We start from the raw sequence: 27696 nt of genomic DNA on the forward strand, positions 1-27696 counted from the left end.
ACGGAGGGCAGGAGCACCCGGAGCTGCTTTTTCAGAGCTGCCTCTGGTGAATCCTAGAACATCTTGTAGTTACGTCTCCCCATTTCCCCTCTCGCTCTTTGATAACCTGTTATCTTGCTTGCCTGGTCAGGAAAACACCATGTAAGGACAATGCCCTCCTGCCTCCCCGCCCTGCATGTAGCCCTCATCCCTTGTCATAGTATGTTTTGTGAACGTTTTACTGCCAGCCCTCAGCGAAGTGGGAAGGAGGGTAGGGAGTAGGGAGAGAATGACTGTTTATTAGAGTACCTGCACTGAATAATGACTATCAATAATTACGGAGCACAGCACTTGCTAGGCACTTTACACATGGCATCTCATTCTCACTAGAGCCTGTAATATTATGATCCCCATTTTACATGCAAGGAAGGTGTAATCGGGAGAGGTTAGTGACTTGCCCAAGATCCCACACATGGTAAACGAAGAGCTAAAATTTGAACTCAGTTGTGACCGTTTCCAAAGGAGAAAAGCTTCATATTTCAAAGATGATTCCTGCCTTCCACACAGAGTCAGGAAACTGGACTCTGGGTTCAATGCAGCCATTGATTGGCTCTGTGACTTTAAACTAGTTCTTTGCTAGTTTAAATCTTACCAATTATCAAACTGAAATCAAACACTTGACTTCAGTTTGATTTTTCAAACATGGGAGGGCTAGCCCGGGTGAGGAGATTAGGAATTCTTTAGTAGCAAAACCTTTTTTTTTTTTCTTGAACATAAAATCTTATGAGGGAAATTGCATGCATAAAGCAAACAATGGGGGGTAAGGGGAGACCCCAATTAATGACAGCATGACTTGTCCCTTGCCCCTCCCTTTCTTTGGCTCTTGATAGGCATTGAGAAACACCCAAAGAAGTTCCTGAGGGGCCAGAAGAAATCAAGTTTGAAAACCTCTGAAATAAATATACTCAAGGGACTCTTTCAGAGCCCAGTCTGTTGTTTGAGATTACAACTTAAAAAATGGGCTGACACTTTCCTTGGGAGGTTTGAAAATGTGTTAAATCTTACTATGCAGTGGCAATAAGGAAGAACTAGTGAAGTCTGACCTGGAGGAAGATCCAAAATATTGTTCTCATCCTCCAGCCTTAGTCAAGTAAATTCTGAGTCTCTTGGGACTAACAGACCTAATGAAACAATTGAACTGAACCTGACCGAGTGAGGAGGGTCAGCTTCCAGTTGGGATTTTACTGGCAGGCAGGATGGGCAGTATAATTCCACCTTCCCAAGGTGGCCAGGGTGTTCCCAGGCACCCATTCTGGGTCCAACACAGCTGTGGATGGTGGTGTTGAGTTTTTCTTGTTTGATACAAAACTCTTGGTCACGTAAGATATTGTTGGGTTGCGATTGCCACTAATCCTAGTTCTTACACTCATGCAGGATGCTGTCTTTTATCAGGAGATCCTGTCAAGACTTAGTTCTATCTCAAGGGCTATTCCTCTGGCCTGTGTATCTGCTTGTAGGTTTCGGCCATGTTGTTTCTTTGACCATAGTATAAAAGTGCTCAAGGTGGCTTGGTGGCATGTGTGCAGAATGGTGTATGTTCGCTGTAAGCTCAGAACTCTTACTCTGAAAGAGTAAGTCACAAGGCTGAGAGCGGTGGCTCATGCCTCTAATCCCAGCACTTTGGGAGGCCGAGGTGGGCAGATCACAAGGTCAAGAGTTCAAGACCAGCCTGACCAATATGGTGAAATCCCGTCTCTATTAAAAATACAAAAATTAGCTGTGCGTGATGGCATGCACTTGTAGTCCCAGCTACTTGGGAGGCTGAGGCAGAAGAATTGCTTGAACTCTGGAGGCGGAGGTTGCAGTGAGCCAGGATCACACCACTGCACTCCAGCCTGGGCGACAGAGCGAGACTCTGTCTCAAAAAAAAAAAAAAAAAAAAAAGAGTAAGTCACAGTGGAGAATAGCACTTGCTCAGTGGTCACTGTGCAGGCTCTGGAAAGACTGTGTAGAGTTGAACTGTGGCCACTGTGGCATGTTTCTTAATGACTCTGTGCTACACTTCCCTCATCTGTAAAGCAGAGAAAACAGTACGCTCCAAACATAATTGGTAAAATTTAAACAAGGTGATGTTTAAAAGAGTGGGAGTACAGTGCTGGATCTTAGTACATCTCAATAAAGATGAACTCTTGTTTTATTGTCATCACCATTTCAAAAGTCCTGGAGGTTTCAGGAAGTGATGATATAAGGGCATAAAGCCTGATGAAATGTAAATTTGTCTCCCAAGATCTTCTCCGAGGGTTGAATGATATCTGGTTGTTTTTAGAGTCTGTCTTTTTTTCAAGAAGCTTTTTCTGTAAAAGCGCCAGATGATAGTAAATATTTTACGGTTTGTGGATCAGACGCTTCTGTCACAGCTACTTAACTCTTCCCTTATAGGACAAAAACAGCAACAGACAACATATAAAGAAGTGAAAAACTTTATGAAAACGGGCTGTGGGCAATTTGCTGACCCCCTACTTTAGACTATGTGAGCCTCGGATCTGGGGACTCTGTTTTATTCTTATTTCTTAAGCTATTCTTCTTATTCTTATTTCTTATTCATTCTTTCTTATTTCTTAAGCTATTGACTCTAATGTGTTTTATACAGTGGACACTCAGAGTAAGTTATCTAAATGAACAAAGGAATCAATGAATAAGTGAATGCGTGCAGATTGAGCCCTGCTCAATCAATCCGCATGCACTTATTTTGTTTTAGTCTAGGGAATCAAAGGTTAATATCCAAGGTTGATGAGTTCTAAATGTCTTAAATTTTAGAACTTGTATCATCCTGGCATAATTGATGACTGGCTATGGATTGACAAAGATAAATTATCACAAAGATTTAAGGAGATAGAGAAAAATATAAACATTTCATGACTCAGAAAATACATCATGGCTTCCTCATCACTTTCAGGATTGGCTGTACAATTATTTATTTACGTCAAGATGTACCTAAGGTGTTTCCTAGCACCTTCTAATAATAGCAGTTTACAAAGCAGCTTTTCATATATACAATCTCATTTAATCTTCACCATGGTCCTGTCAGACGGGTAAATATTTAATTATTCTATAACAGTAGTTCTCAACATGAGTGACTTTGCCCCAGAGGGAGCAATTAGCAAGGTCTGGAGACATTTGTGGTTGTCACATCTGTGGTGGGAGAGGGTGTGCTGCTGGCATCAACTGAGTAAAGGCCAGATTGCTGCTGAACATCCTACAAATGCACAGGATGGCCCCACACAATGAGTAATATCAGCCCAAGATGTCAGTAGTGTGAGGATGAGAAAAATAGTGTTCTATACAGAGGACACTGAGGCTGAAAGAGATTGACTGACTTGCCCGAGATTGTGTAATATGCACTTGGCATATTGGGACTAACCTCTACTCCTTCCTTTCACTACTGCAGGTTTTAAACTTTTTTTTTGAAAGAAATGAATGTTTATTTTTATTTTCAAATGAAATCCTTTGCAGAGCCACTGTATATAAACAGATGACAATGTAGCTGCTCTGGGGACAATGGAAGTTAGAGACCCTGCTCAGCCTTTTTCTTAGCCCCTTCCATCAGTCCCAGGGGCACACAGTATGGCAACCACTGCCCACAGACCGTGAGGCACACAGAGCACTAGACATCTCTTGGCACCCCAGACTTCCAGATGTCCCTGGAAACTACTACTTTTTTTTTTTTTTTCCCAGTAGGGGATGAAGCATCCAAATTCTGCTTCAATAAAATGCATTGCACAGAAGAAGAGAGAATGGAAGCATTGGGGTCACATATGAGGCTATTGATTGCTGGTGCAGCCCAGGTGATAGGAGAGGATGGACATATCGAGAGTGATAGGAGTTGAGTTAAAAGGAGAATGCACACGGCTCAAGGTTCTGTGATTGCATAGTGTTACAGCTCTGAGGACTGGAGGAACACCAGGATCCTTAGTCTCGGGCCGAATTGGATAAAACGACACGAACACACATGGAGTAGTTTTAAGGAGTGGAGAGTTTAATAGTAAAGAAAGAAGGAAGAAGCCTCCCCATACAGAGACAGAGGGAGGGGGGCTCCAAAGCCCAGAGAGGAAACCAGAGTGCGGCAGAAATCAGCTGGAGGCTGGAGGAGGGGGTATCTGATTTGCATAGGGCTCAGGGGATTGGTTTGACCAGGCGTGTCATTCACATAGCCCGGGAAAAAACTGACCCTCCCACCCAAGCCTTTTAATATGCAAATACAGGGTACCATGATGTTCCACACACATGGGGATATGTCGGGGGGCGCCAAGTTGCCAGGCACATGTTGGGGCAAGGGCAAGAAGACGTGGGTGGACCCAGTTTCTAATGGTGGACTCAGTTTTTAATGGCCCGCATTTGCATATCAAAGCTGGCCAGCCCAGCTCTAAAAGCCGGGCCTTTCCTGCTAGACAAGAAACGTTCTGGAGCTACTTTAAAAGAAACAAAAACTTCCCAAGGACCCTCTTTCCTCTCTATCTGCCTAAAATAATTTCTTAATAACTCCTATAACAATAGTGACACACTATTGGCTGACATAAGGCTGAAGGGTGGCAGGCTCAGGGGTGCAGAAGCATTTGCTATTTGCCTCTTCCTCATACACTCAGGGCCTAGAGGCACAATGCAGTGTGAACCGATTCATGAGCGATGCTTGCAACGCAGGGCAGAATTGCTTTCCTGCTGTCTATGTTGGTTGTCTGTACTCTGGCCAGAAGCAGGCAGCATCACTGGTGGACAGACGGGTGCCTTAAATATCAAGTTGGGGAGAAAGGAAGGTGAGGGAAGGTCTCTGATTTTCTTCTTCTTGGTGTAAATCCTGGCTTTCTTCTTTAAGTGCCATCCTCTGATGAGTTGACAGTGGACACAGCAAAGTCAAACCAGGTGGAAGATTTTCTAGACCTGGAAGGGATAATGGCTTGTCTTGGGGTTTAGCAACTACTTCCTTCCCCACCCACAGTCTAGACTCAAAATAAAAATTTGGATGGATAGGAAAACTCCTATACAAATTTCTAGGCCTATTTCTAAGACAATTATTCTGAAGGGTCTTCTTGCAGAGATGCAAAAACAACAGAAAGGCGAGTGAGAAATTCTCAGCCTGACAGATTCCCCCGCTTTTGCACAACCTGTTGGGATGAGTCTCAAAATGGTGGGGGGGTCACACATCCTGATCCCTGCTCACCTTTCCCGTCATCTGCTACTACTGTCCCCTTGCTTTCTTCACCTGGCTTTAGCTCCTGGACTTTTCATTATTTGTACTTACCAAGTTTTTGCTTTATCCACTTGCTGTGTGCCCTTGAGGTTTGAAGAATTTCCTATCCCCAGATCTCTGCATCCTGGTTCCTTCTTGTCGCTCATGCCTCAGCTCCAATGCCCCCTCCTCAAGGGTCTTCCCTGATCATCCAACCTAAAGCAGCCACCCTACCTCATCACTCTAGCGCCACTGTTTTGTTTTCTCTGTATCACTTGTCTCTATGTGAAATTGCCTTGTTTAGTTTTCTTTGTGTGTGCCTATTTGGTATCTGCCTCCCCCTGCCACTCCTATGGGACTGCAAACCCCATAAGAGGTGAGGCTTTCTCTATTTCATTTTCTGCTGCATCTCTGTTGTCAATAATAGTGCCTGGAACAACTGGTATATCGTAGTTGCTAAATAAATGTTTGCTGAATGGATTAAGGGTGGTACCTTGGGTTTTGGGTGTGTGAACATGGTTTTAGTTTATAATTTACTCTCTGCCTAGCCGTAGGGAGAATCTGGCTTTCCGGACAAAGGCCTGTATGTTTATTTGCATCTAAGAAGCAAACCTCCCAAGAGTCTACCATGTTAGAGAATTTTCAAACTAGCAATATTGAAAAATCAACCATATTTTCTCAAATCTAAGTCTATCATCAGCTGTGAGGTGTATGCCATTTTTTATGTGCCACTGAGTGAGAAAATGCTGTCAGTTACAATGAAAACATCACCCTTGGTAAGAAGCACCTTAATTTCAGAAATGCTAAAATGTGGATAAACATATGCCTGAGGATTGATAAAGTATGTGAGATAGACTCCTCATATGGAATGTAGAATGTTGACTCAGAAGAGTTTCGAGTCTTGTGGCGCCTTCTATGTTTATTTTTTAAATTTATTTTTTATTTTTATTTTTTTGTAGAGATGGGGGTCTCACTCTATTGTCCAGGCTGGTCTTGAACTCCTGGCTCAAGCAATGCTTCTGCCTTGGCCTCCCAAAGTGCTGGGATTACAGGCATGCCCCTTTCTCTTAATAGGTGCAGCATTGCAACCTAAGGTCCTTCATTAGACATTGTATGTGCCGAGGGTGGGGGAGGAGCAGAGATGTGTGAGGAAGAGAAAGGTGTGGATTCTGAGGCTTTACTGAAAGTAGAGAAATTCCTGTGGTTTGGGACTAGTTCTGTGGCAAGTTATTAGAAAGAGTTGAGGATTTATAAAAAGATAGATTAATCTAGATTTAAAACAATGGTCTGAAGTGTAGTCTCTTACCTGTCCCGGTTTCTGGAGTTTAGGAAAAGCATCTTTAATTTTATAAAGGCAGTCAATTGAGAAAACAAGATTTGCTTGAAACCAAAATTTACTTTATAGCCAAGTTTATTGAAATGTATCTATTTTACAAAGAGAAAAAAGTACCCGAAAGCTAATTCAAAACCATCATTCTTATTTGAGAAATGATAATCAAGTATAATTTCCATTATGGATGGCATTAGGTTTCCTTATGCTTTTGTACATATCCTTATGCTTTTGGCTGTTCTCCTTTGCACCAGCCGCTCCTGCAGCTGCAGGGCAGGAGGAGGTGGCAGTTGATTACACCTCTCTTCAATGGTGCCGCACTCACACCTGGGCCTGACATTGCTGGGCCGGCCTCACTGTGTCATTGGCTGGATGTGAAGAAGTCCCCAAAACATCTTCTCCAGGGACTCAAAGACCCATAGGCTATTTATTTGGGCCTTTAAACCTTTTCAAGTTTCCTACGAAAAACCAACTCTTCCCATAACTTAGGGCCCTGAGAGGGAACAGAGAAGTTGGAGGAGGGGGATTGGCTAAAAGCTACTCTCTTCAAGCACCGCAGGCTGTATCTCCATTAGCCTTTCAGAAATCTTCCTCAAGAAGCTGGATTAGTGGTAAGAACTAAAAGTCTTTACATAGGTGCAAAGAATGTGAACTATGCTGACAGCCTTGTGAGAAGATGAATATGTTTATTAGCCCGATTTGTTCATTCCCCAAGGTATATAGGCACGGGAACCTCACATCGACCTCCATAGATATATACAATCATTGCTTATCAATTAAAAATGAAAATAAAACTAAAAGGGAGCTTTGAGGCTACCATGGGATGTTAAACTTTGGAGTCAGATGAGGGGATTTCATGTGAATCCTAGATACGCCACTTACAAGCTCTGCAGACTTAAATAAGTTGTTTAACTTCTCTTAGCCTCTGTCTTCATTTGTAAAAGAGGGAAAGTAATACTTATCTTTAAACATTTTCATAAGACAAATTAGATGATCCATATAAGATGATTAGTCTAGTGCAGAGCACATAGGAAATATTTAGTAAATAAATATTCACGTTGTAATGTGTTCTGATGGCAGACAGCTTATTTTCATGTAATATGATTTAGAATACTTAGTAGAGACTACTTTATCCAGAAACATCTTCTAAATAGACTCCCTGAAAAGACCCCTAAGATAATCTGTTGCAAAGTCAATGGTATCGTATACTGTAGTTAGGGACACCACTACCTTTATTCTTACTAATGTCTCAAAAATGGGAATTCTCAGGTGGAAAATTGCAGGGTTTGAGAACAGTGGTTTGAAGCAAGGGTTTCAATGTGGAGCCCTATTTGGGATCAGGCAAGTTTTGCAATATAATTGCTCAAGGTTGGGAGGAAGGGATTTGGAAGGAAACTTTGGAGAGTAAGTAAGAGTTCAATCCCCCCAGTTGCATGGTCTTCTGTTCTGAGAAGGGGGTTTCTATCCTGAAAAAGACGAGTTGAATTGTCAGTAGTTCAGATGAATGGATTTTCAGGAAGGCTCTGAAACAGTAGAGCTATTTAATCTTTCTGGGCAAGAATTGTTTGGGGTAGAATATGTCACGGTACGCTATATAGCTGGAGGTAATTTCTGTTCTCAGGAATGATAGAGGGCCTCAAGTCCTTGTATTTATTCTTACTCATATATGTCTTATCAAATGTAAAGGTGGCATATTAAACATGTAACTGCTATCAGTCATATGGATCTTAGAAGATTAACTAATCTCCTAAAAAGGCTTTAGAGTAATGAGACTCAATACGTGTACATTTTGCCAGAGAGGGAAATTTTCAGGTTTATATCATGGACATGGCCTTTAATGGCACCTGGTATAAAATGGGGTGTGAACTTCAGCATGCGTAAAGAGGAGTGTTTCATTGTATGTATGGGAGTGTTTCAGAAGAGGCAGCAATGTAGGACTGGTGGCCATTTTGGGGTGAGAAGTCAACTACATTCCATGGGGATTGAAGAAAATGGTTATAAATTTTACTTATTTTGAAATTTTTCCTTTGGCTATGCTCATCGGTGAAGGGTATGTGAAATTTGGGTGCCATCTTCGTAGGGAAAGGAATGATCATTTATTGAGCACATACTTTATGTCAGGTGCTGAGTTATGTTTTCAATTCTTACAATGGACTTGTAAGAATGTTTCAATTATTTTTATCTTTTTTATATTGCTTTAATATTTACAGATGATGGAAATTCAGTTCAGAATGGCTAAGTGTCCTTCTTAGTCCATTTTGTGTTTCTATAACAAAATCCCTGAGACTAGGTAACTGATAAACAATTTTTTTTCTCACAGTTCTGGAGGCTGGGAAGTCCAAGATCAAGGGTGTGGCATCTGGTGAGGGCCTTCTTGCTGCATACTCACATAGCAGAAGGTGAAAGGGCAAGCTAGCAGGACACTGTGTGAAGCCTCTTTTAAAAGGTCCTTAATCTCATTCACAAGAGAAGAGCCTTCCTGGCCTAATCATGTCTTCAAGGCCCCACCTCTTAATACTATCACATTGACAACACCTGAACTTTGGAGGGGACATGTTCAAACTGTAACATTGAGTAACTTAACCAAGGTTACACAGCTAGTAAACACTAGAGCCAAAAGTAAAATGAGTAACTAGGGGCCCCTGAAGCTTCTCTTCTTGTTGTTATGATTTGGCTGTGTCTCCACTGAAATCTCATCTTGAATTGTAGCTCTCATGGTTCCCACGTGTCATGGGAGGGACCCAGTGGGAGGTAGTTGAATCATGAGAGTGGGTCTTTCCCATGCTGTTCTTATGATAGTTAATAAGTCTCATGAGATCTGATGGTTTTATAAAGGGGAATTCCCCTGCACAAGCTCTCTCTTGCCTGCCACCATGTAAAATGTCCCTTGTTCTTCTGCCATGATTGTGAGGCCTCCCCAGCCTCACAATTCACAGTGGAACTGTGAATCAATTAAACCTCTTTCCTTTATAAATTACCCAGTCTCAGGTATGTCTTTATTAGCAGCATGAGAACAGACTAATACATTTGTCCGTAGCAATAGAGAGCCATTGGAATAAAAAAAAAATAGATGATGCTGATCATGATGATGATAGTTACCACAGGCAACAGATATTGTACCTATTATGTACCAGGCATCGAGCCATCTACTTTATATGTATTATCTCATTTAATTCTCTCAACAGTCTCACAAAGGAGAGATGATTACTACTGGTTTTATTTCGGATAAAGACTGAGTGATAGAGCTGTAAAGTAACATGCTCAAAGTCGCACAGCTAGAAAGTGGTGGAGCTTCTGGCTATATGCAAGGATTTCAGAAAGGCAGTGACAGAAAGTTGAAGGGTCTGCCCACAGATTAGGACATGCAAGGCAGGGAGGGGTACATGAGTTTAGAAGTCTACACTCATCTGCATGTCTCATTTCTGGAGCTGTGGCTGTTAAACGTCCAATACGTTACTTTGCTGCAGGCTCCTACATTTTCTCTGCTTAAGGTCATCACTGCTCCAAAAAAGGATGAGGCAGTCCCCAAATATGGGAAATAAAGAGCAGTGATAACAACTTCCTTTAGTTTTGCCAAGTAAGAGGAGCAGTGGGCTGCTTGCAGGTATAATTATTCAGGACGCCAACCACTTCTCCCCGCCAGCCTGTCATGTGGCCCCACATTGCCCAGGAGAAATTCAATTTTTTGAGTCTTGAAGGTTTCTAGGCTTTCCTGTTTAGACCACAAACATCTTTATAAAGATGGTTGGGATCTCCAGTGCCTTCAGGAGCTAGGCAGGTAATTCACTTCTGAAGGAGCTGGGGTTAGACAAAAAAATGAGTTGATTACTATGTCAACCTGTGGACTGCTTGCCCTTCTCACTTGCCTTGACAACACTGTGTGGCTAATAGTCTGTAGGTTACCAGTTTGTAACATCAAAAGGCTACATTTTTTTTTCCTCCTGATTGTCAAAGTTTGTTGTAGAACGCGTAAGGATTAAAACTACAGAAAACTCTAAATAAGCAAATAGAATCATCAGTTGATCCCCACTCATTAAGTATTCTTGTTACCTTGGCATATTCCCTTCCAGTTTTTAAGTGTAAAAATCTGCATCAGTGGGATCTGCACTAAAGAGGCACATGTGAAACTCAGTTAAGAAATACTTGGGGTTAAAATAAGGATATCACTAGGTCCCGTTTCAGACTGAGAATTAGCTACAAGTCAGGCCCTTGGAGGATAGAACCTGGAGAGATAAGCAGAAATAGTAGAATATAGAAGGGTGAATGGGAGGTGAGGACAGAGATAAATCTCCTGTTGTTCATGGATTTGCCAAAGGAAAACTGGCCAAAAAAATACCTTCAGCATGAGGCTGGCAGCAAGGGCCTGATGGAGCTAGGGGGTGCCAGGAAGCAGGGTCAATGCTTTTAGGGTGGGGTAGAGGAGAGGATGAGGTGTTAATACAAAAGACCCTCAGAACTCTCTGTCCATTCCATCCCCATCCTCCAACCAGTTTAAAAGATACTAATGTAGGCCGGGCATGGTGGCTCACGCCTGTAATTCCAGCACTTTGGGAGGCCAAGGTGAGTGGATCACTTGAGGTCAGGAGTTCGAGCCCAGCCTGGCCAACATGGTGAAACCCCGTCTCTACTAAAAATACAAAAAAAATTAGCAAAATTAGCCGGGTGTGGTGGCGTGCACCTGGAATCCCAGTTATGCGGGAGGCTGAGGCAGGAGAGTCACTTGAACTTGGGAGGCAGAGATTACAGTGAGCCGAGATCATGCCACTGCACTCCAGCCTGGGCAACAGGGTGAGACTCTGTCTTAAAATAAATAGATAAGTAGATAGATAAATAAATAAATAAATATATATATAAGTAAATAGACACTAATCTATTTAGAAACTTGAAAAAAATTAAGCAACATAAAAATTTTGTTTCAAGGAAAATCTTAGGAAAACGCTGTTTATGTAAACAGACTATAGCAGAGCTGGTCTCTTCCAAAGAGGGGGACTTGAAGCCCTCTCACATCTCTCAACTCTAAGTCCACCCAGAGCAGTATTCAAAAATGCACCTCATCTCTGCTCTGTTTGCCCTGGCCCTGCAAAGCAGCGCCTTCCTCTCAGATCTTCCAGAACTCTTCTAAGTTGCTGATCCCAGTGACCCTCATTTCATTCTTTGCTCTTCTCCACATTTGCTTTTTCTCAGTTTGATGAATCTCCTCTTGTCGCATTTTAGATACGTATTGACTTTTGCACAACTTCCCAAGCCATTCTCAGAGAAAGATTGACGGGTGTAGGGTCGCGGGGGAAGGAGGTTTAGCTATTTTAAATGTTGGTAAACATGAGAGTTTGTTGGGGATTAACAGGAAATCATGAATAAAATCATTGGGATTTGATAAGGGATTTTTCTCCCAGAAAATTAAAGATTTTTTTTTCATTATCTTTCTCCCCCCACCAAAAAAGACATGGATGAAGGTCACTGGGATAACCCATTATCAATCTAATATTCTTAAAACAGAAAAAAGACAAAAGTCCTTAAGCTTATGCTGCCCACGGGGCCCCTGTGAACTGTTGTTCTGGCATCTTTTTAGCAGGTGATACTGTCCTTTAATACCTCCCACTTAATTCTCAATTTTCTTTTAAACATCAGATATTGAATAGGCTGCAAACTCCTTCAGGCAATAAATAACTCTCATGCTGTATGGCCAAGATCTGCCAGGAAGTGAAATATTTTTGATACAAAAGAACAATTCATTAAAGGAGGTAATGAAGGCAATTCAAACCCTCCACAAATGTATCACCAGGTGAATAAAGCTCGTCACTCTCTGTTTAGGGTCATGTTGTAAAGAGAAACAAACAAACAAACAAACACCAACTGCACAAATGGGCCAAAAAATCAGTGGGGCTTAGTCAAGCCTGACAATTTAGAATTTGACAAACAAGCAGAAAAAAAGAGAGTTTTATTAATATTATGAAAAAAATCCCCTCTGGAATAAAGCATTACATTTCCATGTTATTGTTTGCACTCATATGCACTCACATGGTCTTAGGGAGAAATCTGACTTTGAGATGAAATTTTGCTTATCTGATTATACCTCATGGGCTCTCCCTCACACACACTCAGCCATAAGCACATACTGTCTCATACGCCAGTGTGAATGGTTTAGATGATGGAGAGATGCGGTAGTGAGAGAACAGAGCTACAAAATTTGGGCATTCTGACTGAGAGTCAGCTGGTTAGAGCCCTGCAATGCACCTAGTCCCTAGGAGCCGAGAGGGCCAGGCATCTACTGGGTAGATCTGAACCGGTACATGTTTGTCCACCAACCCTGTAGCCCAAGGAGCTTAACCTGAAAAGTAGTCTATATTAACTCTTGAGAGAGGTATCTTGGACTGTTCTTCTCCCTCTGTTTTAAGTCCGTAAAATACGGTTTTATGGGAGGTCCCAAACAGGAATATTGTACTAACACAGAGAAGTCAAGGAGTTGAAAAGGTCCCTATTAGATATGAGAAAGCTCCATACTAAATCCCTGCTGGGTGGGCTTCCGAACTTTACCTGAACATTTTCAGAGCCCTGTTGCTCACTACCACGTAGAGTCTATCTTGTTGAACACCCTTAACTGTGAAGAATTCCTTTCCTGAATTCAGCCTAGTGTATTTTAATTTCTTTCTTTCTTTCTTTCTTTCTTTTTTTTTCTTTTGAGCTAGGGTCTCACTCTGTTGCTCAGGACTATAGCTCACTGCAGCCTCGAACTCCTGGGCTTAAGTGATTCTCCTGCCTCAGTCTCCCTAGTAACTGGAGCCACAGGTGCAAGTCACCACATTTGGCTTATTTTTATTTTTTGTAGAGATGGGGTTTTACTATGTTACTCAGGCTTGTCTCCAAACTCCTGGCCTCAAGCCGTCCTCCTGCCTCAGGCCCCCACAGTGCTGGCATTACAGGTGTGAGCCACCACGCCCGGCCTGTGATTTCTTTCTAACTTGATCTTGGGGTCTCTTTCAAGAGTGGCTGTAAGCCACTGATAGGGGGTAAAGTTAGTTGGGGTGTGTGGAGGAGGCAGCACAGCAAAACCCGTGAAGTAACAGAAGTGTTTCTGTCGTTACAGAGCCAGGAGAATAAGCGGAGTTGCTGGGGAGCCTGGAGGTGGCAGGGAGCTCTAACAGTGTCTGGGGAGAGAGAGGTCTTGTTGTGGGACTGGGCCTTTCTTAAGGTTCATGTCGTTATCTGTCAGGCTTTCCTGCAGGGGTTATGGACTGGGCAGTTTAAAGAAAACACACATGAAGAGCAGGTCCTATTCACATGACTCTGGTGTTGTCCATTGGGTTTTACTGTGGTCAGCAGATGTGGGAAATGTTGGGTTTTGGGTTAGTGGGATGAGGAACAAGCAGGCCATGTGGCAAACAACCACGTGGGAAGGGCAAATTTTCTCTAGGTCAGAGGCAACAGGGTATGACTGGGTTTCAAGCAACTTAAGTCATGCCTAAAAATGGATGTGGAGGTTACAACTATATGAAACAAATTTATGAGTCTTGATTATATATAAATTAGCTTCCATTCTCTTTAGAAAGGACACCCAACATATCTCTTAGACATGGCAGCCTTTCAGGTACTATATCTCATTCAGCATCCTCTCCTTCCCCACCTAACCTGATAGTCAGCTCAACCCAAATGACAACCTCCTGGGTCCACTGAAATTCAGATAGGAGGAATGGAAATCTGGTGGAAATCTCTCTCTGTGTCTGTCTCTCCTCCCACACTATTATTATTATGTTTCTTTTTTTTCTGAGAATAAGGTACAGACTTTCATATACTCTAATTATGAATTTCCTAAAAACAAAAGTATTCTCTTACATAACCCCAGTTTATCAAAATCTGAAAATAAACATTGATACAAAACTGTTAGTATAACTATTAGATCTACAGATCTTATTCAAATTTGACCAGATGCCCAATAATGCCTTTTATAGCAAAAGAAAAAATTGTTTGCTGGCCCAAGATTTAAACTATAATTACTTATTATGCTGACTTGTCATGTCTTTTTATTTCCCGTTAGCCTCATGTTTTGTTCTGCTTTGTTTTGCCTTTCATGACCTTGACATTTTCAAGGAGTGTAGGTCAGGTATTTTGTAGCATGTCCTTCATTTTGGCTTTGCTGATTTTCTTCATGATCCAACTCGGGTTATGCATTCTTGGCAGGAACACTATAGAAGTGATGCCGATCTTTCTCAGTGTATCATATCGGGTGGCACGTGATGACTGTCCCATTACTGGGGATGTTAACTTTGATCACTTGGTTTAAGGTGACATCTGCCAGTTTTCATACTAAAATGTTATTATTCCCTTGATGATTAATAAGTATCTTGTGGGAAATACACTGGAACATTCTCAAAGAGGTGTGGCTGTGGAGAGCCTGTGACTGACCCTGCCTTTCCCTTTGTTTTCAGAGTCGAACGGCCGCAGAGCAGTGAACCGAGGCTACGTCACCAGCCTGCTCGGGCTGCACCAGGACTGGCACAGCCATGACACAGCCAACGCCTACGTGCAGATCCGACGGGGCTTGCTGCTCTGCCTCAGGCACATTGCTGCCCTCCGGTCCGGCAGGGAGGCCTTCCTGGCAGCACAGGGCATGGAGATCCTCTTCAGCACCACACAGGCAGGCAGCATGGGGATTCACTCTGCAGCTGGAGGCCAGCTGGGTGATTCCTGAAGGCTGTCATTTAGGAATCATCCCAGACAGAGCTGGGAACGCCTCAGTCTATTTCTTGTTGCCTGCTAAGGGCGGATGTTCTGGATTTAAGTCTTCATTCCAGGCCAGGCCCGGTGGTTCACTCCTGTAATCTCAGCACTTTGGGAGGCCGAGGCAGGTGATCACCTGAAGTCAGGAGTTTGAGATCAACCTGACCATGTTGGTTTAGTAAACCTGTGTTTACTAAAAATACAAAAATTAGCTGGGTGTGGTGTCGCACACCTATAGTCCCAGTTACTCAGGAGGCTGAGACAGGAGAATTGCTTGAACTCAGGAGGCAGATGTTGCAGTGAGCCGAGATCGCACCACTGAACTCCAGCCTAGGTGACAGAGTGAGACCCTGTCTCAAAACAACAGCAACAGCAACAACAAAATCTTCATTCCATTGGTTCATTCATATATAGTTAACATATATTTGTTGAATACACACTACCAGAGGTGCAGTGTATGGCATAGTGTTAAGTGTTGACTCTAGAACTAGAGTACTGGATTCAAATCCTAGCTCTAGGGCCTACAGCTGTGTAACTTTGAAGAAGTCACTCAACTTCTCTGGGCCTTGAGGTTCTTCAAAAAACAGCAGAAATAACAAAACCTAGGTTGTTGTGTGGACTAAATAAGTTATTGTAGATATGGCCCATGCTTAGAAGAGTGCTTGGCATGACTGAACTGCGTTGTGAGGATGAGCCGTTATTGGAATAATTAGCAGTGGAATCTAGTGGTGGATATGATAAATGAGGCCCTTGATCCTATAGGGAAAACCTCCTAGCAGAAGAGTGAGACACTAAGTAAGCAAAGAATCCAATGAGGAAGATAATTTCATATTGCACTGTGAAATCAATGAAGTAAGGGCATAGGTCTACAGGGGCCGCCATAGGTAGAGGGAGCAGGTGTTCTTTTAGAGAGAGAGGTCAAGTCATCTCTGAGCAGATGACGCCTGAGCTGAGACCTGAGTTGTTGGAGGAGCTGGTCATGCTGGTCAGGCCAAGTTGCAGGGGAAGAGCATCCCAGGGAAAGGGGATGGTGTCTTCAAGGGTTTCTACTTATTGGCACCCCACTGGAGTATGCATTCTAGGGATTCCTGGATTTCAACCTAAATAAATTCCTTAATTTCACCTGATCAGGGCTAATTGAAATACTATAGTTTGAGGCTACATATGCCCTCTCTATTGGTGATATAAGTGTTCCAGTATCCATCATCTGCTCACCCACCTTCTCCTGGGGCCAAGGCAGCCATGTTACACACACATTATGTTCCTATTATCTCTGGATTAGGCCGCCTCTGGACTCCCTTTATCAGCCTTCTTGCTCTTCTCTGGACACCCTCCAGTTTTTCTCTATCTGAGTACATCTGAGGTAATGAAGCCACCAATGAGAGTGTTGTTTTCCAACCGTGGTATCTGTAGACATTTCTCATTAAAAAATGGTCTTTTCCCCTGCTAAACAATAACAAAATACAGTGCTGCAAACCAATATCTAATTTCCTATCTGCTATCACCTCTGGGTTTCTTTCCATCATTACAGCTTTCAAAGCTTCTCAGTCATGAAATAGCTATATTTTACCTTCTATTTCTCGGGATGAAGCAGGGCTTTGAATTTTTCCAAGCTCCCCCATGCTTTCTAAGCTTGTGGTTGCCCAAGTCTCTAATCCCTCCCAGTCCTTGTGCAATGCCCTCCTGCATTGCCGATGTTTAAGAGACCCCCACTCTGGTCCAGTGCTTTACCGTGTTCCTCTGCCCTCCATGTTATTGGCTATTTCTCTGTTCTGTGCTAAAAAACCAACCAAACAATAAACAAAACAAACAAGAAAAACAAGACCAATAAAGGAAGAAGACAGTAGTCACAGAGGGAAATGTCTACGATAGAAAGATGGTCGAGAAAACACCAAATGAAGCCCAGCATGAGGTGCTAAGAATCTGTGCACAGGTTCTTCAAAACAGTTCCTTATCAGGTCAGTGAAGACTTCAGTTGCTCAATTAAGCACATTAGCAAGAAGCTTCCAGCCTTGAACTACTGTTGGAATGGAAGCAGAATGTGAGTGCACACAGAGTGTGCACTTTATAGTGAGGTTTCTCTAGCTCATGTTATAATCTCTGCAAGTATGATATGGAAAAGCAGTTCAGGAGGGGCCTATGGGATAGTGCTGAGTAAATAGGCCATGACACATCTGTCACCTGGAAGAGTGTATAGAATGTATGGGTGTCAACCTCAAGAGGTTGAATTCCTCACCACCACCACTCGCCCTTGCTTTTAGTCTTTTAAATAGTGTGCTCTTGGCCGGGCGTGGTGGCTCATGCCTGTAATCCCAGCACTTTGGGTGGCTGAGGCAGGCGGATCACCTGAGGTCAGGAGTTCAAGACTAGCCTGGCCAACATGGCAAAACCCCATCTCTACTAAAAATACAAAAAATTAGCCGGGCGTGGTAGCATGTGTCCGTAATCCCAGCTACTCAGGAGGCTGAGACAGAAGAATTGCTTGAACCCAGGAAGTGGAGGTTGCAGTGAGTTGAGATCACACCATTGCACTCCAGTCTGGGCAACAGAGTAAGACTCTGTCTCAAAAAAAAAAAAAAAAAAAGGTGTGCTCTTCCAGAGAAAATATTATCAAGTTTATGTGCAAAGTCAGATGTTTGACATTCTCCTGGTTTTTGGAAAATGATCATTGCAGGTGAAAGATAGGCTGTCCTGGCTTAGAAACCAAATGGCTTGTTACTCTTCCCCCCGGCAGTCATAACCAGTGTTGAGTAGCCTCCCAGACCTGAGGTGAGTGCTGTGAGCACAGATGCCCTTGCAGGTGTGCTGGAGTTACAGCTGCCCATCACCCCTCCTCTCCCTTCTGCTAGAGAAGGCATGGGAGTCACTGGATGGCCAACTTAGGGGCCTTGGATTTGGTGATGTTATTTCAGTTGCCATTTGCAAATTATGCTGCTGTTGCTGCTGCTGCTGCTATTGCTACTGCCAGTGATAGTGATGACAATGTTAATGAAGCAGCAGCAGCAGAGAGAGGAGGAGGAGGAGGAAGAGAAGAAGTAGGAGAAGGAGAAGACAGTTACTTTGAACTCTTACTATTAATACATCCCTTGGCTGTCTTAGCAATTTATGCAGACTCTCCAATATTGATAATTTCAAAAGCTTTTGAGGTAGGATCTATTATTATCTCCCTTTTTATAGATGAAGAAACTGAGGCACGTAACTGTTAAGTAATTTTCCCAAGTTCGCAAAGCTCATAAGTGTTGGAGCTAGGATTGGAATCTGGTAGTCTCACCTGAGAGCCCATGCTTTTGCCCACTGTACCAGCAGCTCCCCCAGTTGAGCATGCATCAGAGTCACCTGGAGGGGTCACTAAAGCAGAGCCTGTTGGACACCAATCTCAGAGTTTCTGACTCAGCAGGGCTGTGGTGGGGCTTGAGAATGTGCTTTCCTGACAACTTCCTAAATGACGCTGATACTACTGATTTAGGATCACACTTGGAAAACCAATGTCCTAAATTAATTTTATTGATGTTTGTGATGTGCTTACAAACCTACTGAGAATGAGACTGACTGTAAAGGAACTTTTTTAAAGTCCTTCCCACACCTTTGCCATCATAATATTCTTCTTTGCCTTTGTGCTGAGGCCACTGCTTGCATTGTTTCTCTCTTGGTGACCCTACCTCTCTGTTTCCTGAGTCTCGCATTTCTGCACAGATTCTGTAAACATCCCCTAAAAGTTCAAAGGCTGAGATCATAGTGCAGCAAGGGTGCTGTGTAATGTAGTATAATGGAATCTTATTGGAGCTTTGCATGAGGAAAGAGGAAGACGGATGACAATTTGAATGCAAGATTAAAAAAAGAACTCCTACAAGGATGCCTGAAACATTTGGGGATAATTATCAATTTGGAGAAATAGGTAACTGCAGAAGGAACAAACCTATATAAGATAATCAGAGAAAAGAACCACTCTTTGGAGCCACAACAGTTTAAGGGGCCTGAAAGGTTGCTAAAATTGGTGGTTTTCAAACTTGAGCATGCATCAAAGTTACCTAGAGGAATTGTTAAATCACAGATTGCTAGATCCTACCCCAGAGTTTCTACTTCAGTTGTTCCAAGTTGAGATGCAAGATTCTGCATTTCTAATGAGTTCTCAGGTGATACTGATGCTACTGGTCTGGGTACTTCACTTTGAGAACCACTGGAATAAGAAGTGATATGGCCTTTTAAAAGTCACAGTTGCCACCATTTGCTCAGAAAGCACAGTAGGCCAAGCCTTGATTCATCAGGCTCCTCTCTGGCCAACAAGACCAATGACCTCAGCCTTGTGGACCTGTGTAAGGAGGGACTGAATTCTAAAGAGAATATTACCAGGTTGGAATCAAGAACTGGATACCCTAAAGGTCAGATTGGTCTGAGATCATTTACTATTTATTCAGTAAATGTTTTCTGAGCTCCTTCTTTGTGAAAGATGTTGGGGCTGGGTTCTATAGGGGATTCAAAGATGAAGGTGATAGAGGACTCATCATCTTCAGGAAACTTAGAATCCTATATGGGAAAATAGGATATGGATAATGCAGTGTAGGCAGCAGGCGGGGGTAATAGCAGACTTTGTGTAACCATGCAGAGGAGGCCCTACTTGGTCTTGCTGACCAGAGAAGCCTCCATGAAGGCACCCACATTTGAATGAGGCTAGGAGAGCGTTTTGAAAAGTCTAAGAGAAACACTTGGTTTGTGAACTGTTCAGAGAAGCACAGGAGGTGGCCACCAGGCACAGAGAAGCCATGGAGAGCGAGCGGGACAACTAGGACATTTTGGAGGGTCAGGCAGAAGGAAAGATCTCAGTGACAATCCAGAAGATATCAAGCCATTTCCATTTAAGATATTTTTATATTGAAGCTACGCCACATCTGCCCTTGGGCTTAGAATTTCTCCTCTATGTTCAAAGAATCACTGCAAAGAGAAGGGAGAGAGGGGTTATGCCAGGCAGGAGTCGAAGAGCTGCTGTGTCACCTGAGACCTGAATAGTAAGAAAGAACCAGTGCCATGAGGGTCTGGAGACGAGGGTTCCAGGGAGAGAAAAAGAAAGTACATGCAAAGACCCTCAGGTGGGGTAGTAGAATGGGAGGTGGGTGAGCTTGAGAAACACAGATATGGCAGAGCATTGTGAGTAACGGTGGAGGCATGAGATTGAGTTGGAGTCATGGGCAGTGCCAGGGCATGAGATTGAGTTGGAGTCATGGGCAGTGCCAGGGCATTTAGAGTTCCTTGAACTATGATGGGGACTTTGAATTTTACTTCCATCAACTTTTTTTTGTTTGTTTTGTTTTGAGATGGAGTCTCGCTCTGTCACCCAGGCTGGAGTGCAGTAGTGTGATCTTGGCTTACTGCAGCCTGTGCCTCCTGAGTTCAAGTGATTCTCCTGCCTCAGCCTCCCGAGTAGCTGGAATTACAGCCACGCACCACAATGCCTGGCTAATTTTTGTATTTTTAGTAGAGACGGGATTTCACCGTGTTGGTCAGGCTGGTCTCAAACTCTTGATGTCGTGATCCACCTGCCTCGGCCTCCCAAAGTGCTGGGATTACAGGCGTGAGGCACCATGCCTGGCCTCCATCAACTTGTAAGGAGGCACGAAGGAGAAGAAGACATGAATTAAAGGGATAGGGAGGGCCAGATCACATAGAACTTCCTAGGGCATAAAAATAAATTAGAATTTTATTTCTATCAAGTTTGAAGCAGGAGACTGACCTGATACAGTTTATGCGTTTCATTTTTTTATTTTTGAAAAATTTTAAATTAATTGTAGTAAAATACATGCAACCAAATTCACCATCTTAACTATTTTTAAGTGTACAGTTTGGTAGGGTTAAGTACCTTGTTGTATAACTGTCACTACTACCCATCCATCTCCAGAACCCTTTTCATCTGGAAAAATTGAAACTCTATACCCATTAAACTGATTTATGCTTTTAAAGGACCATTCTGGCTGCCATTTGGAAAAGAGATTATCAGAGGGCACAAGGGGAAGGAAGGAGAGTAAGGGGAGGAATTAGAGTGTTGATAGGAGTGTAGGCAGGAGACGTTCGTGGCTTTGGCTACCTAGAAGCAGAGCTGGAATTTAAACCCAGGACTTTATACTCTCAGTCAAGGTCCTTTTCCACGAAAATGCCTTGCTTTGTTATGGGAATTATTACTAGGACTCTGCTCTGAGTAGCAGTGACTCCTAGTATTCTCTTGCAGACTCCTAGGAGACTTTATGAAACTAAGGATGCCTTCTCTCTTCCCACTGGCTAATACTAAATGCTTACTATTCGGCACTTGCCTACTTTAATGCATTTAATTCACACACAACATTAGGAGAGAGCTTGTGTTATTATCTCCACTTTGCAGATGAAGACACTGTGGCACAGAGAAGTGTATTAATTTGCCAGGGTTATGAAGTTAGTAATCTTTAGTCCAGGATTTAAACTCAAGTAGTCTGGCTCCAGGACCTGAGCAGTTTGCTCTTACTTTACCTTGCCTATGTATCATGCAAGTAGGGTATTTATTACACCAAAGCAAATTCAAAGATGTTAACTGTGACGGAAGCATTGAATGTATTAATTGAATGCATTCTCATATTTCGTCATCCCTTCCAAGTAGCAGATGTGTTATTGAGAGTGATGGGAAAAGGGAGCCTAAAATCTCACCTTTCCCTCCAATTCTGAGACATTGGTCCATAAGGGTCCTATTTCCTGGAGTCTTGTCTTTTTTTGATGTGTAGCACAAGTACCAACCCTGCACTTCTAGGAGCCTGAGAGCAAGTGCTTCCTGGGAACCTCCCTTTCCTCACCTTAGTCTTGGCTCTGCACAGCACCTTTCCATCAGCATGAGGGAAATGTTGACAAATGAATTCAAGAATTTCTGTTACCTTGAAACCAATGATCTTTGCATTCATAAGTATTTCCCCTACAGTGCAGCAGACAGCAAATATAGCATGATTCCTAAAGCCTTGGGTTTTATAGGTTTTAATACTCCCTCCAGCCTTCAAATTCAGTTCATGGTATGGTCCAATTTTTCAGAACATTTGAACTTGCCTTCATCCTTTCACTTGTTCCATTCCACCAACGAAAAAGACACGATTATCTTTTATTATCAAAGACCATCACAAACATACCTGGGTTCCAAAATGTTGGCTTTTTTGACTGAATTCCCTGGCTTGGGCTGGCTCTATCTCTACCAAGCTTGGAGCTTAGAATATTATATCTGATAAGCCATCTCTTTCACCTTCTTGCTGCCTCCTTGAGACTCTGTTTTTTTTTTCCCATTGCTGATACTTTTCATGAAACACTTGAGACCATTTGACCAGACCAAATGGTGAAATAGCTTCAACTGTTCATTAGCCTCCATAAGGAATCAGCCAAAACTAATTCATTTTCCACCAAGAGTATTTCCTGCGGTGTATCCTGAGGCTGTTGATTCAGAACACCTGATGGGTATGACTGGCACACACTGAAGGAGAGAGAGCATTCTTGATTGCATTAAGACATTTCATTTTGAAAGCTGGCTTACTTAAGGCTGGGCGTGGTAGCTCACGCCTGTAATCCCAGTACTTTGGGAGACTGAGGTGGGTATTTTATCCTGAGGTCAGGAGTTTGATACAAGCCTAACCAACATGGTGAAACCCCATCTCTATTAAAAATACAAACATTAGCTGGTGTTGTAGCAGGCATCTGTAATCCCAGCTTCTCAGGAGGCTGAGGCAGGATAATTGCTTGAACCCGGGAGGTGAAGGTTGCTGTGAGCTGAGATCGTGCCACTGCACTCTAGCCTGGGTGACAGAGTGAGACTGTCTAAAAAAAAAAGAAAGTTGACTTACTTATATTTTGGAGTCATTTGGGTAGCTTAAATTCATGGAAAAATTTTTATTAATTTTTTTCCTCCATGTTCTTTCACATGGAAGTACCTGTAATGTTGAGTCTGGAGATGCCATAGTTCAGCAGCACCACAGACATTCACACTACCCTGTGGTGTGTACCTAGCATCCACCATCTCCACTTCTGTGACTTATTGGCCTCAGAGCTTTCTGCACCCTTTAGGAATAGCAAACTGGGGGACCCCACAAGTCATCTTCCTGTACCAAGTCAGTAGACAAAACATTTACAAAGATACTGAAGAAAATGGTTGTGTTTTTGCCAAAGAGATACTGAACTATACTCAACTCTCTGTCTCTCAATTTAGTGAACTTGTTCCTACATTTTTCACAGTGTCTGAAAAGAAGGGTCTTGTCATGTTCCATCAGTATCAAAATGTTACATCTGCAAACCCAATTTTTCTCTGATTTGGGAAGGTACCAAGAGGGATCAACACTGTGGGCTTTGAGAAGAGGCATGTAATTTAATTTAGGTACTTGGGATTCACTTAGTCTTTCCTTCTGATTTCATATTTTATCTTTTTTAAAAAATATTTGTCTCCACAGAAGACAGCTGAAAGAGAAAAGCAAAACTTCCATCAATTCAGCTGCTCATTGCCTAACGTAGGCAATAATTCACAGTGACACATGGGTGGCTGAGAAAAGACACCGGCCTCCTCTTCCCCCAGCTATCCTGAGCAATGTCTTGCCTTAGGCGCAGCATCCCTTGAAAGAATTTTAAGTCTGTATTCAGACTGAATTCATTGCAATGATGTATGAAATGAGCAAGAGACAGAAAAGTGCAGATTCTACATTAGGCAAAATTCTATGTTGGAGTGTTCAAATTTGACATTCTACATTAAGGCTGTTTACGGTCTGTCCATGTGTATAATTCATTAGCTGAAACACAGCTAGGAGACTGTGCTGTGTTACAGCTAGGAGAGTGTTATTAGCTGTGTTACAGCTAGGGGACTGTGCCCAGATGTTGGCATCTGATATAATCTTCCCTTTGCTCAGAACTGCCTGGATGACAAGAGCATGGAGCCCGTCATCTCTGTGGTGCTTCAGATCCTGAGGCAGTGCTACCCTAAGAGTCCACTTCCCTTGGTCACAGCCAGCAGTGCCTATGCCTTCCCGGTCCCTGGGCGCATCACCACTGAACCTCCACATGATCTATCTGAAGGTAAAATAAGTTGGTAACTATGACCTTTAAGATGAGTTTTTGCATTTTGACCATGTTTCTCAGGAACATGGGTGAAAATAGAATTCGTTATTTTATAGGTCAACCATAATTGTCTATTAAGCTAATTAGAGACATATATGAAAAAGCAGTTTTGATTTTCATAAACAGGGTGAGAAAAAACCAAGCTCGCTTATTTTGTTCTTCATTATTAACTGTTTCTGCTTTGCTTGGTAGCTATCAAATGCCTGTACAGTCATCTCAGCTAATTAAAAAAAAGTCTATTTAGAATCCCATGATCGAATCTCTGCAGCATACTGACTGTGGAATTAATTTGCCCTAAGGATGAAATTGAAATAAAACTCTTGTTATTTACAACTGCAGGCTAGTCATATTGGAATATTTGAAAGTATTATTATTTAATCTCTGGGAAGATCTTCCTGTCAAAAGATCCTGGTACGAACAGATTTTCTATAGGCATAATTTTGCCACAATGGTACAAGATGCCTTCTATGGACTTTTGTTTTAAATAACTTCCTCAATCAAAAAATTAGGGGCTCAATCAAGGTGATATTTAGGTTATAACACATTTCGTTTGTGTGTGATCTCTAAACTTTGGCTACACTAGTTGCATAAATACCTCTAACTTTCATGGGAGAATCCAGAGTGGTATTCATGTGTCATTTTTTCTGCACTTATTTTGCATTCCATGTGGGATAACTGTTTAAACTTTATGACTTAGTGCCCCGACATGCCTACAAGAACACCATTTATACCGACCAATAAGCATTTGTGTGTGGTGGGATATTGTGCAATTAATATTGGGCCCCTTATTTGAGAGAGGAAGAAGAAAGAACCACTGTATGGTGAACATCTAAATCCTAAATCCCAGGCAAAGGGGAAACTTCACTTATTTCACCTCTTTTTCCCCATCCAGAGGATTTTGAAGATGATGGCGATGATGAAGTGGACAAAGACTCTGATGCTGAAGATGGGAAAGTGGAAGTAGGTACACCAGCCCATGCTTCTAATGATGTCCATAGTCACATCATGCACAGAAAAATATTACTTCCTGTGTTTGCCCAAGCCCAGTGTAAATTTTAAGAACTGACTTTAGTACTGCCACTCCAGTGGTCGTGATGCGCAGTAAATGATAGCTACTGTTATTGATTTCCAAGTTGTCATTTTCATCTTGGTAGGTCCGGTACAATGTCTCATTGTAAAGTCAGAGGCTATCCTATACATTATTATGACACCAATACTTTATTCAGATGACCTTTAGGCACACATTTAACACTTGGAGTTGGTATATTTGATAAGACCATTTAAGACCCTAGAAAGATTTTCCAGGAAGCTTTCTGCCTTTGTAAGTCACTCTTCTTATCCTTTCTGCACAGGGGTGCTGCATTGTACAATTCCATTGACATCAGACTCTGTGAATTGTTTTCCCTTAAGTTGCACAGTGCACAACCTGGCCAGCAGAGAAGTGTTGCTCTTTGGTCCCCCTCCCAAAAAGGCCTATCCTATAGAAGAGAGGTTGGTGAACTTCCTACAAAAGGTCCAATAGTAATTATTTTAGGCTTTGTGGACCATACAGTCTTTGTCACAACTGCTCAACTTTGCTGTTGTAGCACAAAACAGCTATAGACGATTTGTAAACAAATGGGCATGGCTGTGTTCCAAGAAATTTTATTTTTTGAGACAGAGTCTCACTCTGTCACCAGGCTGGAGTGCAGTGGTGTGATCTTGGCTCACTGCAACCTCCACCTCCCGGATCCAAGCAATTTACCAACTTCAGCCTCCCAAGTAACTGGGACTACAGATGCCTACCACCACACCCAGCTAATTTTTGTATTTTTAGTAGAGACAGGATTTCACCGTATTGGCCAGGCTGGTCTCGAACTCTTGACCTTGTGGTCTGCCCGCCTCAGCCTCCCAAAGTACTGGGATTACAGGCATGAGCCACTGTGCCCAGCCTCCAAGCAATCTTTGTTTACAAAAATAAGCAGTGGGTTATAGTTTACTGACTGTTTTTGTACAACAAGTTTTCTAGACCTTGGCACTGTTGGCATTTAGACCGGATACTTCTTGGTTGTGGGAGGCTGCCTTGTGCATTGTAGGATGTTTAGCAGTATTCCTCACCTCTACCCACTGGATATCAGTAGTACCTACCTCGTTACCCTCCAGGGATGAACCAAAAGTATCTCTTAGACTTGCCAAAATCACCCCTAGTTGAGGACTACTGCTCTAGAATAAGAATTTGTCTGTGAATTATAATTCTATCTCCATTTCTGTTGGTGGACATGGACTTTGACAAATTCCTTTAAGTTATAGTTTCTTAATTTTGTTGTCTGTAAAATAAGAGTCAGTAAATTAAGGTCAATGCTGCCTTTTATGACATTTACTGGGGATGAAACTCAAATTTAAAAAATCAAAAATCTTCCCTCCTTTCCTTTCTCTCCTTCTTTCCTATCTGTCTAGAAAGAAAGAGGCTTTTGAGTTCTCTGTCATGATAATCACTCACCTTGCTGATGGTAGTAGCAGACATACAGGGACTACCTCTTAAGCTACATCTATAGGTTTAGACTGCTATTGACAGTCTGGTGTTCTCTGGGTTTTGTTGATAAATAGAATCATTTCTGAAGTCATCCGTAGCAAATTGGATCTTTGCTGTGGCTTGATGGTGCAGACCTATGGAGTACGTGCTGAATTATTTGAATAATACTGTGCTGCTGCAGTCATTCATCAATGCCACTTTCCCCTCCCCTCTTGCTTGCTCTTTGATAACTGAATGTCTGATGCAGAGTGTCACCCACTTCATGTATCTGATGGGGAGGGACCGGGTGCACGATAGTGCCTGACTTCCCACAGCATGGGAGGGAGGGTGTTCAGATACTTCCCTTGGCCCATGCTTTGCAGAGGATGGAGGGGTGGGGTAGAGAGAACCCTAAACAAATAAATAAACTCAACTGGCAAAGAAGCACAAGACAAATTGGTAAGAGCTTGAAAACTATTCTTCAAAAGGCTTCAAGCCAAGGCAAGAAGATGAGAAGTCAGTGTGAGGATGAATTGTAGAGAAGGAGAGGAGCATGAGAGTCAGGGCTCAAATTGGAGGCACAGCAAGAGCAAGGAAACTGCTCCAGAAAACTGGATTTTCCCTGGGGAAACCAGCAGCATTTGCTGCCAGAGGCGTGAACAAGAAGTCAGGCATATTTTATTTCTGGCCACAGCACTGATCCAGGCCTTTAACCTGTGGCCTTCCCATTTGACAATCTTAGGTAATAATTGGGACCAGCCTGTTAGCAAGAATGATTAAGAGGATCTTTTATCCGTAAAGGGTTATGAGAGTGGAAAGTAGGGTGCCATGATTTGATTGAAAACTGCCAAGGTCAACGTATTA

General features: G+C 42.6%; 1 protein-coding gene across 1 annotated transcript in view; it reads left to right on the forward strand.

The window, feature by feature from the left end:
* The window catches only part of AGBL1 (AGBL carboxypeptidase 1), a 595764-nt gene that overhangs the window by 152588 nt on the left and 415480 nt on the right, over positions 1-27696 (forward strand). Inside the window, exons 7-9 of the mRNA XM_055098914.2 lie at positions 14957-15165; positions 24134-24299; positions 25234-25301. Coding sequence (XP_054954889.2) covers positions 14957-15165; positions 24134-24299; positions 25234-25301 — 443 coding nt within the window. The remainder of the gene's footprint in view (positions 1-14956; positions 15166-24133; positions 24300-25233; positions 25302-27696) is intronic.

The sequence above is a fragment of the Pan paniscus genome, chromosome 16 (assembly GCF_029289425.2).
Source record: "Pan paniscus chromosome 16, NHGRI_mPanPan1-v2.0_pri, whole genome shotgun sequence".
Lineage (NCBI taxonomy): Eukaryota > Metazoa > Chordata > Mammalia > Primates > Hominidae > Pan > Pan paniscus.